The 19,439-nt window shown below is 30.2% G+C and overlaps 2 protein-coding genes across 11 annotated transcripts in view; both read left to right on the top strand.

Moving 5' to 3' along the window:
* The window catches only part of Mesk2 (misexpression suppressor of KSR 2), a 31,706-nt gene extending 18,823 nt beyond the window's left edge, over nucleotides 1–12,883 (top strand). For 7 of the 9 annotated variants that reach the window (XM_070311467.1, XM_070311465.1, XM_070311461.1 and 4 more), the window contains 7 exons: nucleotides 1,687–1,886; nucleotides 2,069–2,189; nucleotides 3,947–4,235; nucleotides 6,300–6,569; nucleotides 6,896–6,980; nucleotides 9,408–9,452; nucleotides 10,484–12,883. In XM_070311467.1, the coding sequence (XP_070167568.1) occupies nucleotides 1,691–1,886; nucleotides 2,069–2,189; nucleotides 3,947–4,235; nucleotides 6,300–6,569; nucleotides 6,896–6,980; nucleotides 9,408–9,452; nucleotides 10,484–10,629 (1,152 nt within the window). In that variant the 5' untranslated portion in view covers nucleotides 1,687–1,690 and the 3' untranslated portion in view covers nucleotides 10,630–12,883. Of the gene's footprint in view, nucleotides 1–1,686; nucleotides 1,887–2,068; nucleotides 2,190–3,946; nucleotides 4,236–6,299; nucleotides 6,570–6,895; nucleotides 6,981–9,407; nucleotides 9,533–10,483 lie in introns of all 9 variants that reach the window. The other 2 variants (XR_011448183.1, XM_070311462.1) reach the window with 2 other exon arrangements.
* A 4,710-nt stretch (nucleotides 12,884–17,593) lies between these two features.
* Nucleotides 17,594–19,439, top strand: part of Egfr (epidermal growth factor receptor) — a 155,394-nt gene continuing 153,548 nt past the window's right edge. Inside the window, exon 1 of one of the 2 annotated variants that reach the window (XM_070311143.1) lies at nucleotides 17,594–18,328. In XM_070311143.1, the coding sequence (XP_070167244.1) occupies nucleotides 18,247–18,328 (82 nt within the window). In that variant the 5' untranslated portion in view covers nucleotides 17,594–18,246. The remainder of the gene's footprint in view (nucleotides 18,329–19,439) is intronic. The other variant, XM_070311140.1, reaches the window with a different exon arrangement.

The raw sequence follows: 19,439 nt of genomic DNA, 5'->3' as shown, positions 1-19,439 counted from the left end.
GAGTTATATATCCAGCAGAGTTAATTGATGTAATAAGTATCTGCGCACATGGTTAAAACATGTGAAAACGACTAACGAGAGGAATTTTAAGAGTCTGTTTAATAATTTATTTCGATTGCTTAGTATGATGCATAAATCGATAAAAAAGACACGTTTAACATTTTCATTTTGCATGCATATCGCATAAAGAAACTAATTTTGTGATTTAATATTCCACGAAGACACCGCGTGCTCATTCGAGAGAATGTATCTGTCTTGACGTAACGCAGGCTGTAACAGACAATTATGGCAAAATAAAAAATTAGCAAACTTTCTACGATCAACCTTTTAATTTAACTCTCCCGAATAAATAAGTAGTATTGCCAATTATACTCCGTAAAAGTGATATAATTTTATACGTTATTTTACAATATTACAAAAATAGTTATTAAATGTAATAGAAAAAATTTAATTAAAATATTTTAAAAGTATTATATTTGCAGAAAAAGATTTTTAAACATTTTCTTCTTCTTTTTTTTTTTTTTTTTTTTTTTAGATTAAAATAATTACTGTGTTAAGAAAAGCAAGGTTAACACGCGACACATTCTAGCTTTTTTTGCAACGCAACGCAATTATTGGCACGAAAACAAATATATTGTCTTGAGTGAACCTTCGTGATTCTTATTCATCGGCGAAATTGGAGACGCGGTCGCGTTAGTCAAGAAGACTTAATAATTCGCAGTCAACAAAAAACATTATTATTTTATCTATTTGTTTGTTTTTATCTATTATTTTGGAATAACAAAATGAAAGCTAAATTATCAATAACAATAATTCTGTATGCGATCTATTATATAAAATGATAAAAATAATCTTAGCAATAACTTGGACGAGTGCTAACTGCTACAAGCTGCTCGCTTTGCATCGTAAATTGTGTTGGAACTAGATGTTAGTTTCGGAAACATATAAAATGAGCGTTAGAGTTGGATGAAATTATTGTTTAGTGTAAAAGTTTAAATGTTCACTTATTATTAAAAAGTATTATTTTTTATCTACACATATTTGAAAAGGTAAAATCAGTTGTGGAGAAATTACTACACACGTTTGAGTCTACAGCAATAATTATATTACTGCGCGCATTCATCACTAATGAACTTCTCGTAAATAAAACTGTAGAAAAGAAACATTTTCTATACAACGCGAGTCGCAGTACACTCACGTGCTGATTTATAATTGTATTAAAATTATATACAATATATATATAATATCATGCGATAACGAGATGTAACAGAAAAAAAAACTTTATGCATTATCATAATTAGAAACCATTATTTAAAAAACAAATCATAAAGTGTTTGATACAAAACTGCTATTATAATAGATATAGAATCTAAAAATGCTGCATTTGTAAGTAGATGTATATGCATTTTATCTATTAATATAAAAGTAGAGCCTGAATTATTTAGTTTTTTCAACGATCAAGGATATTCAACTTGAAAATAGAAGAAAAGATGAGGTATTTGATAATTTAAATTTAATTAGTCAGTTATATCTTTATGCAATATGAAAAGAAAGCGTCAAATTTCCTCGGAAATTTTAGATTGTCCCAGTCACCATCAATTGGAGTCAGGAATATCGGATTGTTTTTCATTTTTTTTTTTTTTTGGTCACGATGCCAATAATTAAATGATTTCTTTTTATGCGCAGCACGATGCCTTCCGATAGCATGGACGACATTGAGCTGAAGAACATTCAATTGCAATTTCCGGCATTGAGATACCTCTCCAGAGATGACGGCTCTGTGCGGGAAGAAAGGGTGGAGACCGACAAAGGAAGTTTGCTGATAGCGGTGCAAGGGAATCGAGCAAAACCAGCTATCCTCACTTATCACGATCTAGGCCTTAACTGTGAGAAATTTATAATTAAAATATTTAAAATAATATAGAGCTATGTTTCAATCCTGATTATAATACATTTTTTTGAATTAACTATTATTATTACAATACTCTCTCCAAAGTATATACGTATAATATATTAATATGTATTTATAATATATTTTTAATATATGAAAATTATTTTTTTTTTTCAGACATTTCGAGCTTCCAGGCATTCTTCAATTACATCGATATGCGTGTTTTACTCGAAAACTTTTGCGTGTATCACGTAAACGCACCTGGACAAGAGGAAGGCGCGCCGACGCTACCCGAAGAGTAAGTTGATTTTTCAAATAATGAACACGAGAGAGAGAAAAATTAGTTATTTTAACGATTACTCAAAGCAAAGCACTCTACAATAGACTTATACAATTAGCGCCACGATATCGGTAGTCTCATACCACGCAATGCACGTACACACACACACACACACACACACACACACACAAAGATTCTTAGCTTTCATCAAACAACAATTAAAGTAAGAATTTTTTTTTTCGCTTTATTAAAGAGTACGTTTTTTAATTAAATTAATAATTAAGAAACTTTCAATGCATATTTGTATGCCTCTAATTGAGCTTCGATCTCTTTTAGACATACATATACGCGCGTGTCGTTTTAATTAACGAGTCAATTTAATTAACGAGAGTCATTGATGCAATTAATATCTCAATCAGTCTCATCATCAGGCCAATTCTATTGACAGCTTGTTTACTCGTGCTAGAACTTTACAAATGTATACGATTTGGTAAAAAGAAGTAGTTTTATTATTTTACATATTTTTTCATTATACAAATGTTTATACTTTATTGTAATATCAATAATTCTATGTATTTATACAAATTTAAACTTATCGATTATTACACACACAATTATATATATATATATATATAATTCTTTCTTTTAATCTATTATTCTAAATAAAACTAAGATATAATTGAGAAACGCGAGATATATAAACTCGACAAATCTCATGATACTAATCCTCTTCAATCATATTATTATATTTATATAAATTAAATAAATATATAAAATATGTAATATATTAATATATTTAGAATTTAAATAAAGTAATAAATTATAATTATTTATAATCATAAAATAATTATATTAATTTGTTTAACTTGAAATTTATAACTTTTAGGAGTAAAAAAAGATAATTTATAAAAATACACCATGGGTAACTTAACACCATTGGATTAAAAAATTATCTTTTTTGAATACGAACTTGATTATATTGATCTTAAGTAATCGAGGCTTATATCTAAAGAAACATACACTTAATTAAGCATTGAGTTATAAAATAATTTAAACCGCAATGCAGATTTGCATGCGAATGTTTTATTTATTGGTTTTGTTTGCGTGCCAAATGCCTCTGAAGGGTGTATCAGTTTTATATATCGATATATTCTCTTTGTTTATACAACATAGATTTGTCTCAAAAAACGACAATTATTGATTAATAATATATATTATATTATTAATATAATATTATGATATTATTAATCAATTTTTAATTATATATCATTATGATAAATATCACAGCTGAATTTACATTATTCGCTGGGTTTGCAAAAATACATATTATCAATAATGTAAAATCTATATTATATATGATAAATATTTTTAAAAAAATTGTTTTAATATTTATTGTTTACTATCCCATTTAATATAATTTATCATGATATTATGTCGATTGTAGTAATTTTCGTGAACACAATGTAAATAATAAAAATCATGTATTTTTATAATGTCTGCAGATTTACGGAAACATTAATAGATTTAAAAGTTTTAATTCTTGGTTTATTTATAACTCCTAACGAGTAACAAATATAACAAAGGAGGTATATTTAAATAGCATAAATATTTGTCAATATTCACTAATTTATTCAATATTTTTAACCACGTCTTTCTGCAAAAGTTAAATTTGCAATTTAAATATTGTAGTTATTTCGCATACTCTGTTTAGGCGTCGTATAATCATTATCAAAGTGAATAATTTCTAAACGCAGAATTCTTTATATACATTTCAGTTACACTTATCCGTCCATGGAAGAGCTTGCCGAACAGCTGCTCTTCGTTCTCGGCCATTTTGGCATAAAATCTGTAATTGGTTTCGGGGTCGGTGCCGGCGCCAATATTCTGGCAAGATTTGCACTCGCCCATCCGGAGAAAGTAAACGCATTGTGTCTGATAAATTGCATATCCACGCAAGCAGGATGGATCGAATGGGGTTATCAAAAACTGAACGTGCGCCACCTGAGATCGCAGGGCATGACGCAAGGTGTTCTCGATTATCTGATGTGGCATCATTTCGGCAGGGTAAGAATATGATATTGTAAACTTAAATTTGCAACGAATCTATTAGATTACGGTTTAATAGTAAGCAATATAACAATTGTAAAAATACACAATTATGAAAGATTTACTAAAATTATATATTTATAATGTTAAAATAATTTAATATAAAATTAATGTTAAATCTGTCAAAGTAAGTGAGATTTTAATAAATTAATTTATCGTAAATTTACACAGCAACATATTGTTAATATTGACAATCACTTGTATTTAAATTCGTAATCGCGGTTCTCGCTATATTTGTATATGTCTAATATAAGACAGTGAGTAAAAATTGTAACATTTTTTTTAAATTGTTATATATATATATATATATATATATTTTTTTTATTTGATTTATACTATACATTTATATCATTATAAAATATTTTGTCACATTAAATATCCAGTTTTAATTAATATTTGATTACGCGGATAATACAAACATCTTTCGTATAAACTCTCTTCCAACCCCATTTATAAGAGTTAATTGTGTTCCGGGCAAGATTATACTCTATGGAACTAATAAACCGCCAGGTTCTTATGAGGCGCAAAATAATGTCAACCCAGTTAGCGTTCGAGCGCGAGCGCAAGATGAATTATCGACGAAGAAGCTTAAGCTTCCAAAGGCTCGATCTCCATGGAAGCTAGAGATTAAACTGACAGTTTTGCTATCGCTATTATACAACGTGAGAAGATTATTGCGTTCATAGACGACCTCTAACCTTTGAAAAAGCAAATATAAAAATAATAAAATATTGTATATTAACTTTTTTGCAAGAAATACGTTTACAGCATATATAATTAGCAGAATGTGTTTATTTAATTACGCTTAAATTTGTCAATAATTAAGAATAAAAGGATGATAATTAAATAATAATTGAATTAATATAAAATACAAGTTTTTTGATGATATTATTAACTAATTTGCAAGAAAGAAATGCACTTTTTATAACTCGGATAATATATCATTTTACATAAGTCAATTATTTCATTATAAACATGTCATATTTTTAACGCGTTATTATAAGAAAAATAAAAAACGACTTATCCAACGCGTAATGCATGAGATCTAAACTTTGAAGATTAATAAAGTAATTTTACATTAGCGGGTCGAAACGTTATGAAACTTGGCCAATATCGTTCGAAGGCACAAGAAAACATAATTTTCAAACAAAGCTAGCTGGACGTCGCGTTCCTTCCTGGCTTTGCCCTATCATTTTGTTCCATTGCTTTCCCTCCCATCCGACACTAATGATGGGTTTTGTCGGTTGTTTTTACCACACTGTACTGTGTGCTTCGCGAAAAGAACCGGATCGTGAGTGCACAATGCGCTTTTCGATCCACTGAGACTTCGAAATTTTTTTGTCAGCAGATGTATTGTAAAAAGATAGATTACTTTGATTACAAACTCGTGTGCAATCTCAAAATTAATGTAATATCGGGTGATGACATTATGATAAAAAAATTTCATCTATGTCATTATACCTATGACATAATAATGATTTCATATATTATCGACAAATTTGCGCCATGTGAAATATATCAATACGGTTTATTTTATTGTATATAGCAAAAATATCTCGAATTTTTGTTGTCCACATACAAAAAATTAACCGTCTATATAAAATGAATAAAAAATTTAAATGACAATAAACTTAAAATATACGAAAGAAACGAGGTTTTTAAAAGACGAATCGGTATTTAGAAAGAATTTTCTTTCTCTGCAATTAAACAGATAATTATTTATAATAATTTGATTTAAGAGGAAAGAAACTTTTACAAAAATGTATCTCTTTACGTATCGATTATTTTTGTAGTTGTAATATATTTTACAGAGAGACAATATATCGTATATGATATGAATTAAAGAATATTATAATTTTAATAATTTATTTTTTGCGTTACATATGACTACATATAAATTGTAATAATGATAAAAATCAAATTTTTAATGCTATCCATACTACAAATTAAATAATATTAAATAATATTATTTTGAAAAATCTGCGATACTTAGCGTATATTAAAACCGATATAATTTTACAGGGGACCGAAGAGCGGAATCATGATTTGGTTCAAGTGTATAAGAACTACTTTGAGCGTCGCGTGAACCCAACGAATCTCGCATTATTTATCGATAGTTACGTTCGTCGCACGGATCTGAATATAACGAGGGAGTTGGACCCAACGCGCAAGAAGGAAGGATTGACGCTTAGTGTACCGGTGATGAATATCACGGGTGCTCTAAGCCCTCACGTCGACGACACCGTAACGTTAAATGGGCGTTTGGATCCAACAAATAGCTCCTGGATGAAGGTAAGCTTCTTCGTTAACCGATGTGTCATTAAACGTATGAAAAGAGGTACGTGTATTTTATAGATTAAAACATCTAGTGCACAAGAGCGAGATTTGTGATAAATAAATGTTTAGTATATACACGAGAGGCATGTAAGCATTTGTCTAATTATTGTTTAACACGCGATAAATATGACTTTTATTAAATTCGAATGAATTCCACAAGTATTCCATAATTATGAATGATGAAATCGAGAATTTAATAACAAATGAGATTTTTGTGCAAGTCAGATTAATCTTTATTCATTTTGCGAATGACTAGTAATAGATTATATCCTGTCTTTTAGATATCAGATTGCGGTATGGTACTGGAAGAACAGCCTGGTAAAGTCAGCGAGGCATTCCGACTGTTTCTTCAGGGCGAAGGATATGGTAAGTGAGCGTTTTTGCGCGAACTACATTTTCGAAATTAATCATCAAGCTAGCAATCGATATAAACAATTCGCGTCGTCGAATTTCATAAGAAAATATCTCGTGATCGCTTGCAAGCGCAAGTATGAAACGCGTCTGCCAACCAGCTATAATATTTGTGTCAGTAAATGACGCAAGATATTTCAGTAGACACGAATATAGAAAGTATATTTTTGCGTAATCAATGAGATATATATGTAATATGGGACAGAAAAAAAAGGAACTACGGCCAATTTGTTGATAAATGATTGTAAATAATAATGCTCGAAAAAGGGACAAACTTCCGAGGCTTTGCAGGTGATCACGTCATATGAGAAATTTTTATTGCGCGATCATTTCGAACATTAAGTTCACTCCTACTTCGACTGCTGCATTTCTATCACTATCCATTAAAGAAATTTGGCCTATATTGCAAATACTTTATATACTAAAATATTCCTAAGATAGGTGTGCTCTTGGGCCGACTACACTTTCTTTCAATAATACAATAGATACTGTATGAATAATATCTAAATGTCAGATATTCCTATTGATAACATATTATAAATTATGATCTGCTTTTATTTGAATATCAAATTCAAACAATAAAATTATGTTTATAAATTAATTAAATTGTTTGAATAATTTAATCTTTCAAAATACTTGGAAAAATTTATTTTTGCGCGTTTGCATAATATCTAAATTCATGGTTTTTTTTTTTTTTTTTTTTTTTTCGAATAAACATTTTAAATCAAAACTTTATAAAATAGTTGCTGTTAAATAAACGTTTTAAGAAATTTAAGATTTCAAGTTTTCTTATAACAACATTGCACACACGTGTGTTAAGTTATAGAAAGTATCTTCTGCTATAGAATACACACACGATATATACTGTGCTTATATATTTATATAAATATGAAAAATCGTAAATACTTACGTAATTTATATATTTTCGTAATTTAACGATTAAATAATGTTCTTTTCGATTGAATCAGGTCTATCATTTTGTTTAGCTTTTTAATCACAAAAACACTATAGAACCAATCACAGAACACTGCTTTCTCACAACTCGATACAGATAAAATATGTATTTTAAGATCAGGTTATACAATTTTGCAATTAATTCTATGTTATATATCTTTGCTTTTAATTTTCTTTAACTGTGATCGGTACAAAGTTAAAGTAATTTGTATGGCAAATAATTACGAATGGAATAATTCAAGTTGTCGCAATTGAAGAAATCTGTTATTTCTATCATCGTCATTATTGTTAACTATTGTTATTGCAAATCGTCGCTATTATACAAGTAGAATTTCCATGTTGTACAAGCGGCGTAATATTTACGTAATTGAATTGTGGTGTAACAGGGTCTTGAGATACTGTGTGTTTTCAATTATCAAACTACTAATCCATGATAAACTTGATAAATAAACCGCTTTATCTTGGTGCTAAAAAACGAATAGTGGAAGCTACCTGATTACACCTGAGGTTCAAATACGTCTTCGAACATGTACCTCTATTCGTTGAAAAGCCACTGGCTCGACTTGATAAATAAAAAATAAAAAGGAGTTGCACTAAATTCGTCTGTGAATTTCGCTAACATACTCTTAAACTATTAGAAAAAAAAAATAAGGCAAAATAAGAAAGAAAAAGTATTATATACATGTTCATCGACTTGCGCCTTTATTTCCCACGCGTCTCGGATCAATCGAGTGGTATGTATATATTATAACAATTTTTCTCGCTGAATATAAATAGTAGCGTGATTAATTTCGGCTTATTTGTTATTTTTTTTTTTTTTCAGATAATTTTAAATGCTATGTTTAAATGAATACGTTTATAGAATAAAATGAAATCGCATTAATAATTAAAACTAATAAGCATTCCTCATTTGATTTGGTTATTGTCTGAAAAGGACTCAGATTTATTTTACGTACTAGAAAATATTTTTGAATCTAAAATTATATAAAACTAGAAACTATTTACAAGATAATAAAAATGTAAAATTGTTCAGGCTATTAAATGCTTCTCAAAAATTGATTAAAGCGAGGAAATAAATTTATTTCTTAGTTAGATTATTTGCAGATGACGAAAATTATAATCGTCGATTTTATTCGACCTTAATATATGAATCTGAGTCGAGAGACAATAAATATTATAAATTAGTTTTTTCATATTACAGCAAACATAGTTTTGCAGCAATATTTTAAGTAAATTGATTGTTGCACTGTTATTTTTTTCCTGTATTCCACTGGTTATTTTATTAAAAAACAAATGGTCTATCAATGTTGCGCACAAAAGAATGCTTTAAAAGTAGCAATTACGAATTCAATGCGCCATGTAACGATGTTACAATTCAATTATCGTTGACAATTTTTAAAGAGAATTCTTTTTCTTTATACGTTTTAGTGGTGAGATCCCCGCGGAAGCCCGTGAAGCCGACAACACCCGAAGGTAATTGTAATTAGGAATTGAAGGCCGCAAGGAGAGTCGAGAGCGCGCAGTTGGTCAATTAGGCCACGTCTATATGTTAAGTAAGTCGGAATTTAAATTTTTTTCGGAAGGTATGAGAGATACTAACTGAAAAAATGGTATATCCTGGGCTACTTCGGACCCCGGAGAAAAACTAACTTCAACTATAACCGCTTTAATAATTCTCCTAACATTGCACTGATCTTGCCGATGTTGGTGATGACAAGAATGAAGAGAATTATAAGAATCGCCTTGTTAAATTTTTGCGTATATATTTAGACATATAAATGTCATTTTTATTCCTATACTTATTTCGCATCCCTGTACGACTTTTTGTATTTATTTTATTTTATGTAAACATTTGTATATATATTTTAAATAATTTAAAAATAATTTCAGACGAAAAGATTTAAATGCGCAAAAGAATATTTTCAATATCCGGTGAAATAATTTATACTGAATCGGTCTTATCAACTGAGTTCTTCTGTTTTCATAGTCCTCGATAGTCGGTAGCGACGTACTATACGATTTACAATATTAACAGGGACCCACCTGTTGCGCTACATTCTGTGATACAGGTGATCCAAATTTAAAGTATTCACTTTACATAAATAAAGAAAAAGGAGAAGAGGCCAATTCATTTATTACAACAGCACACATTCATATCAGAATTTTTTTCTTTTTGTAAATTTGTTTTTTCAAAACAACCGAAAGACAAAACGAAGCAATCTCGCACCTGGGCAATATACAATAGAATAGTGAACAATTCATGCCAATTCACAACGTCTCGCTATGCGCACACAACAGTCTACCAACAGTACATCTGATTTTCCATCTTTATTTTGCATGTACGCTTCCTTTTATTTATATCCTTCGTTCGGCGATTTTCTATGTGACAAAATTTGAGCGAACGAACGGAATTATATGCGCGTTACAACCTCTTCAAAGCGAAATTAATAATGACGATACAAAGTGTCGCGAGGATATTATCTTTCTCTTATTTTCTTTTACAGTGGCCCCGCTGTCGCCGTTAAAAATGGCCGATTACCGACTGGCTTCGTTAGAAGGATTGAATCACATTTGCAGCAAGAAGATCGACTGGCCTACCGCGACCATACACATCACGGAGAATCCGATATCGGAGGCAGTCGTCTGTTAAATGTCAATCGCTGAATTTCATCATAACCATGATTTTCGTTACGTGATTAATCAGAGGATAATGAAACTCGATTGATATCGACAACTTAGAAAGGTTTCGTCGGGCAACGATCCTTCCCGGTACTAATCATTGATTTCTTTTTTCGGAGCCTACCTTTTTTCGGCACGACATTTATTTTAATCGCGATTTGCGCTAAATCGACTATTCGCATTCGTAATAAATTTTTAATTCTAAATAATTATACATTAAAAGCTTTAACAAAGGGATTTACTATATTTAAGAAACAATTCACAGATGTTTTGTCAATATTATATTTGTTGCTAAGGGTGTCGATTTATTAAGGATAAATATGAAAATAATGTTATTTCGAGGTTGTACGATTAGACATACGTAATTTTTTTTTTTTTTTTTTTTTTATTTAATGAACGTTGCAGAGCAACTTCTTACGGTATCGTTCACTTTTTGTCGTGTAAAATTATGTTTGCAATTGTTTTAACAGATTCATAATTAATTGTTTATTTTAATGTTTTTTTAAAGAGAAATTAAACGGATCAACTACATTAAAAGTTAACAAATTTAATTTCGAGAATCATGAATCTGACATTGCGTAAAACATATTTTAGGTATTTTTTTAATATATAAAATTAATTTGTAAATTTAAGTAAAAATTTGCCCTGTAAAGTTAAAATTTTTATTTTCATAAATTTTTATGTCAAATTCATGAATCTCGAAATGTATTAGATTTATTAATTTTTGACGTAACCGATCCGTCCAGTTTCTTCCTCGACGAGAAGATATTTTTAAAAGTTTTAAAGAACACATTGTCTCCTTCTTCTCTATAAATATTTTAATATTTTAATACTATTGCCCAAATTTTAAAAATTGTTCAACATTTTGAAATACATTTCTATATACATGAATATACGTTAACGCAAACAGAATCGCGATTACAACTTTCCAAAAACGTAAATTGAATACATAACTAAATACAGTGATAAAAAGTTTATTGGAAGCATTAAAAAATGAGATTTTTTTCTTGATCTAAGATGCGAAAAAAAAAACTCGTATATAAGCATTATAATTTTGAAGAAAACGTTTTACTACGTAAATTCTGAATGAATATCGAGAAAGTATTAAAAAACGTCACAAAATATCGAACGTGTGTAACAGCAAAACATTATAGAGAAATGTGCACTTTCGCTTTTCATGTTTATGACAAGAGAAAATCATATTAAGTGTAACAAACTGGCAGCAACTTTTTTAACAAGTTGCAAATAGCTTCTTAATGAAATAACGTCGAATAAATTCCGTCTACACCCGCTGCGCAGTATGTAATGTTACAGAATACCCGCATATTGCGGATTAAATTAATAGAAATACAAATCTACTCTGCATATATTAAAAATCAATTCGCGAAAGATAGTCTTGTTTGCTAATAATATGTAAAAATAACGATAAAACTACTTTTCGTTATATTTTGAGAAAAACGTTCAAGCAGCTTATACGCTTTTTCTACTCAATATGATTCGTAATCATAAAGAAACAACCAATCTTGAAATTTATAATTATAATATTTTTTCCTTATTTTATACACAAATAAATTTAATCACGATTATTAAAAATTTTGAAATATAACAAGGATCTCTCTCTCTCAAATGGATAATAAATATACGATACAGAATCAATATAATCGATTATAGGATTGGTAATACAAGACAGGTCAGGTACTCTTGATAAAATTGCTTATATGTTTTCTCTTTTCTAAGTTTAATATACAGAAATCGATTAAATTTTAAAAAATCGATTTTCAACAATTTATAAGATATGGCAGCTTCGCCATATAAGATTCAATATTTCTCTACTACGGATATTATCTTTAAAAAAAATATATATATATATATATTTTTTTTATCAGATAATTTACACAATTTCTGTCTTCTTAAATTGGACGAGATATCGTTCTTTTATTTGCGTTTACGCATTGTTCGCATTTTTTTTTTTATAATAAAAAAAGAGACTGCCTATATGAGGAAGAAAGAACGCATATGTATGAATGCACATATTTAAAAGTTGCGTAGAAAGAGAGGGGAATACGTAATTAATTGTAATAAAAAGTAAGAAAGCGTCAAGCTCGGTATCTTTACCGAGAGCTTACTTGAGCCTGTAGCGTGATATATTAAGACGTGCCTGCTATAAGATGCCGTACGTAATTTTCGAAAGTTTGATCGTATTTAATTTTCTATATATATATATACATACGATTCTAACGCATCCCCCAAAATTCTCTACTTTTCGCGCGTCTTTTCTCAAAGCATCACGTTCACGATGTGATAATCGGCATCATCGTATCTTTTTCTAATTCAACTCTTTAATGATTGATTTAATTAAGAGTATATAATGAAATATATTTTAAATCGAAAAAGGAAAATAAATAATCAGAAATTCGATGATAAAATAATGTTAAATTAAATCTGTTTTTATATACAATATTACGTCAAACAGATTCTCTATGAAAACGTTTAGAAATTCGCCAATTTAAAATATTGTATGTATGGATATCGTTGACGTATAACGTGCATATCGAAACAACGAGTTACAAATCCTTTTTCTTATTTTGCGGCAAGTAATATATAATACGATAAAAAAATGCGCGAGAACGACGAAGGAAGTTGAAACAGCAAACATCTCGAGGGGCAGAAGATCTAATCGTTTCATATAAAAAAGAATTTATAAAAATATATAATAGGAATTATATACATATATCTACACACGCATACACACACGTCGCGTTATTTAGATTGCAAATTGAGACAATGATAGTCGAGAGCATAGCATTAGAATTGCGGAGCTCGATATAAGATAATTGAGGGAACGCACGCATTAAACGTTGCTGATGCGGATACTATATGGATATATAATGTAGCTTTAAAGAATCCTCCGTCGTTAATCCCATCATTTTCACATAGAGAAATTTCCCTACGGACACGTAGCACGAATTATCTCGATGCTCAAGACAACGAATTTGTTGAATTTCTGTACATCGACTGTATTGTTGAATTTAATTAGACATATCGGCCGAGTCCGCAATAAGCAAATATCATCAAATTGTTCAACCGATCGACCCTAATTCTCGTATTTGTCGAAATTACTTGTGAGACACGCGCATATCAATACGGTAAATTTTTAAACAATTTTTTAATGACAGAAAAGATCTATTCGGATTTGTATCTGCATTTTAATTGGCTCATCAATGACAAAAAGAATTATCCAGCATGATCGAGAGAGCAGATAGATTTTCAACATCCATTTCTACCTCGCGCGAAGATAACACGGTTTTCCTTCGCCGCATAACGCGCAAAGTTCATTCTCGAATGAAATTTCTAATTTTCCACGCGGCATCGCGCAACAGATTGTAGCGAGGTGTATTAATCTCACTCAGCATAAATAAGACATAATACAGTAAGCGAAATAAAATTAGTTCAGGAGCTTGATTAACATATAAATATATATATATAAATATAAATATATTATACAAGAGTTAAATGAGACACGTGCGCACCGAATATGCATCTTGTTATTTATAATAAACGGAAAGAAAAAATAATAAAATTGTTTAACAACTTCTTTCCTTTTATTCCACCTACCTCGATAAAAGGCATTTTATATAAATAATAAGAATTATCAAATGCATAAAATATCTTACATTTTTTTTAATCAATGAAAAATTATGATGTCGAATTTGTGGTACATCTTTTTATACTTTTCAAAATTTATAATAATCAAACAACGCGTGCTAAATATTTATTTCAATGTTATATAGCTTTGAAATTCCACGCACGCATCTTGAATCTTTAGAACATTTTAAATTTATTTATTTAAAATTTATTTTAAATCAATATTGAAATAAAAAATGTTATATATAAAAATTAGAGGAAAGTAGAATATAAATAAAATAAGATAAAAATTAAGTAATGGCTAAAATTAATTAAAAATGTAAGCTCTCTTTTAAATTATGTACACGCGAGGAGAGGGATACGAGGAAGAAAGAGGATTATACTAAGAAATCTCTCTGTTTTTATTATCATTCGGATCTGTATATGTCGAGCATCGCGCTGTTTATACACGATAAACAACAAAATACAACCGATCCTTTCGAAAGAGACCAATCACGCGAGAGCAGATATGATAAAAAAATAAAAAAAAGTAAATACATGAACGCGTGCATGATCATAACGGATATCTTGTCACGCCGAAAAAATTCACTAACATACGAAATATTTTGAAGAAAAATTAATTATATATATAAAATTGTTATATATTTTTCAAAAAATATTTACCCAATTTTAATTATTTCAAAATGCAAAAAATATTATATATTCTGTAAAAGGTAATAAAAAAGGTATTATATTTTGTTCGGATATTTATTAAAATGCAAGATATCTTATCGATCTATAGCAAATTATTTAGGCACGTCTGTTATCTTTACATGTAAGATTCATTACGAAATTCATACATTTGCTTCTCTTACATGAGTGGAAGAAAAAGTCGAGACCGACAAAAAGAGAGAAAAATGCTGGTCCTGCCTTTCGGATCCCGCTTGGGAACCGTTGCTTCAGGGGGAATAACGATTCGAAAAGGAAAGAAGAAAAGCGTAAACGGCAAAAGTACGATAAAGTCATCTGCATTTTTATGAAGACCGTTGTTGACTCTAGGAACGTATATTAAACGATGTTTCCGATTAGAAATCGGAGAAAAACATTTTAATTAAAATATCCTTGCTGCTGCGATAACATCATTAAAATCTTGGAATAGTGTGGCAGTTTAATTCACTTATTAACAAATCAGATGCTCTTTTCATCAATAATGCGATATAGACGCAACATTGTTTTAATCGATGATGCGCAATTCTGAACAAAGCCGATTAATCGATCATTTAAATGACGAAAGACGCGTGTATGAAACGCTTCATTTATCTATTTAATTACTTTACCGTGAAAACAAAAATCTCGATAGATTTAGACAAATAAAAATAAAAGGCTCTAATAGATAATAAAATATATATAATAATGGATTAGAAATACATGTATGACTTATATTTCAATTATACTGCACGATAATACAATGTAATAAATTTGCTTGTTTACTTTGACAGATTATAATAATGTATGTGCGAATCATTTTCTATCGAGAAAACTTTGCAGAATTATAATGATTTATAAAGCGTTTAAAGCATAGTAATATTTTTCCAGCAAAAACTATTGCTTTATAAAATAATAATAAATAACAAATTATATAAAAAAGATTGTAAGGTAAAATAAAAAATTTGATTCATTCTAACGTAATAGATAAATTCTAAAAAAATATAATTATTTTATTAATTTAACTGTGCGCGAAAGCAACAGTTATACTACATTATATTATGTGATAAGATTAATACCAGAAATATTCCAAAAAGTTGCATAAATAATTTAAAAAATTGAACATTATTAAATGCAACATCCAAACGCAATTACAATTGTTTTACTAGATCACAAATGCTTTTACTATGAATAATAGGAGAGATATATGTATAAGAAAGAAAGAAAGAATTGAATTTTAAAAAATTGCAATGTGAAGCTTTTGCTGATAAAAAAGAGAATGCAGCATATATATATATATTTATATAGTTTATTCCTTGTTCACTGTTTACCTCTTTTACGGATTTCTTCGGGACGCGATCGCACGTATACATTGTACGTGCGTGCATTGGCGACAAGAAACCAGTCTTCTCGACAATTTTTCCAACGATAAAACGACTAACGTATTCGTGGAATCGACAGGGCTGTGTACACGCACATCCGTTCCCTTTCTTCTTCGGGAGAAAAATATTTTCCACATACTTTTTTTAACTCTTTCCGTCGCGCATATATATTACATTAATTGTCAACGTTTCTTACCAACGTTTATATATTTGCTGATCAATATAAAAAAATTTTTTAAAATTGTAGAATTATAAAAATTCTACTGAAAATTGTATAGTGTATTTATCTTAAATATAAAATATTTAAGATAAATATTACTTTTTATTCCAGAACATTTCATTAAAGCAAAATGTATACGAGCCCCTTTTCGGAGTGACGTCCGCTCGATCGATGTATATTATCATAGAAAATATAAAAATTTTGAGAATTTTGAGAATCCGGAATTTTGGCGATCCGGAGAGATCGAGGAAGCTGCAGACATCTTCACAACAATCATCGATCAATGATGCATGTTCATTAAGCTATCTTCTAATTGCGCATTCGCACCGTGCCCAGATTCTCTCTCTCTCTCTCTCTCTTGCAGCTTTACTATAAAAATAAAATAAAATTTATAAGTTATTATTTTTCTAAACATCTATATATTTAAAATTATTTACATATATTCAGAAAAACTGTAACTATTGAAAAATTAATGATAGAGAAAAAAATTTCTAAAGAATAGTAATCCAAAATTTATATACTTCCAAGTTTATTATTTTCATGCATTGACATTTATATGAAATTATTTTTATATTTATCTCTCGAATCTACGCGAGACATTCCGATAACGCATTTTGCAATATTCGATTCGCATCCTAATCAGCAACGCGTGTAATTTGAATTCGAAATAACCATCTGCCGTTAGATTCAACTACGGTATATATATATATATATATATCGATCGCGCGAACTCGCTGCAAAAGACTTTCGTTGAAATTCTGTAAAATTATTTATTTGTGTCGGTTGTTATTTTTGGTCTCATTTCTTACTGCTGGGGAAGAGAGTCTGCTCATCAATTATCCGTGACAATAATAAAACTTTACCGAGATCACCGTTGTTTACAAACAACACCGATGTCGAGTGCGGCCCGCGCGGCTCGGCCGTTCGGCGATCTTCGGGCGGATTCGTGAGTCTACGTGAACGCCGCGCTAACTAGTGGCACGCGGGTCATCTTAGATCGGGCGCGCGTATTCTTGACGCGACCGGCGTGGGAGTAGGACCGCGCGCGCGTTGTAAACACTCCGGGAGAGGACGGTCGAGAAAAATTCCTCGCGTATCTCCGATTCGTGTAATTCTTACGTCGCCAGAAACATTGATCACGCGCCCTTTGTTACAATCACGCGAGTGTGTTGGCGCTTTCGGAGCACAGTGCTCCGCGAGAGTCATTATCGTCGCTAATCTCATCGGGAAAGGTTGAACCACTTTCCAAACAAGCGCACCACGTGTGTTGATATCGCACGTGCTTTAAAATATCACAATGGAGGTTGGGAAAAGAAATTAAGAAGCATTTTTTATCACATATCCAGGATCCATACAAATGATTGAGCGCGATGTCTCGATTGTGAATCGAATTTGACACTTTGATTATTCCGGGCGCGAAAGCGTTTGAAGATAAAGCGCGTGATTTTGCGTCGCCGCTTCAAGCGCGAAACTGTTGTTGTGTCGCGATCGCTAAATGTGAAACTAACGTGTATCGTCGTCGGGAAGACGCGGAGTTTAAAGGATTCGCGCAATCGACGGTGGCGAATGTGCAGTGGTGGTGCAGTGGATATGCGTCGCCGATTGTTGTGAGAGTGCCTAGAGTTTCCTCGACATCTCTAGATCACGAGGACTCAGGATGACGCCGGCCAAGATCCTCGGAATTTACCTGCTCTTTATGGCGATGTACGCCGAAGGAGCAGAGGATATCGAGGAAAGAGGTTCGTACATTTTGCTCTTCTTAGATCGAACGTACGTTTGAAGATCCGATGACGTAGAGATATTCTCAGAAAATGAGAACTCTCAAGTATATGTCAAACTTCATTTTATTTACAATTACGCGAATCCGTGATATTCGAGCGAAATGCTCACGAATTAACAAATTAAATCGGAATATTTCACATCGATAGATATCACTTGGCTATCTTTTATTTGAATAATTTTAATAGCAATTAAGATAATTTAAATATGTGTGATTTTCCGTTGCTTACCACATATTTTATCTCACAGCGTATAAATTTTCATGCGCCTCTTGTTGCGATATCTTGCGCAGAATAAATATTCTTAATAATAATTTATGGAATCCGAGAATTATTATTATATATAAATTACTATTATATAAAATTTAGCTTAATTACCCTCCCCCCCCCCGCCGCCCCCCCATAAAAAGAGAGATATTAAATCTCTGTACAAATATAGATGGATTAACTTCAATATTTTCTCTTTTATATTAATTGATTATACATATATGTAAAAATTGAAGAATTGTTAATAGAAATAATTATTAACAAACAAGAATCGTTTACGCATATATGCGTTTGCGTACAAATTAAATTTGATGTAATGAAAAATTTAAAATTTTAGTCTAACCTTTCTTATATTTTCTCTTAAATAATTGAAATTTTAAAATAACAATTTTAATTAATATCAACCAAATATTTAAAAATACATTACTTTATATATTCAAATAAAATACAATATATATCAGATTTTACGTTAAAAATGTTTCTATGGTATATGCAGTTCACAATCTACTGTGTTGCAAAAATCGCGAGCTTGGGAGCGCGACGAACATTCAGCGAGTTGGAATCGCGAGAGTGAGTCGAGAAAGCGCGATTCATAAAAGCATTAAAGTTTGCGTAACTAAAATGTTCGTTCAGCTAAGCGGAACAGGTAAATTTGTTCGATAGATAAATGAATCCACATAAATTGAGATCAGAGTGCAAATTATATTAAAATATTTCTATTAAAACAATTGAAAAATATAATTCATAATTTTTATGCGCATCTCTCTTTTAAAATGTTGAAATTAAATTTTAAAAAATTTGTAAA

The sequence above is a fragment of the Polyergus mexicanus genome, unplaced genomic scaffold (assembly GCF_030449975.1).
Source record: "Polyergus mexicanus isolate NDT 795.1 unplaced genomic scaffold, iyPolMexi1.0 SCAF_19, whole genome shotgun sequence".
Classification (NCBI taxonomy): domain Eukaryota; kingdom Metazoa; phylum Arthropoda; class Insecta; order Hymenoptera; family Formicidae; genus Polyergus; species Polyergus mexicanus.
Note: the sequence above shows the minus strand (reverse complement) of the source record. Positions and strands in the feature narration are given on the sequence as shown.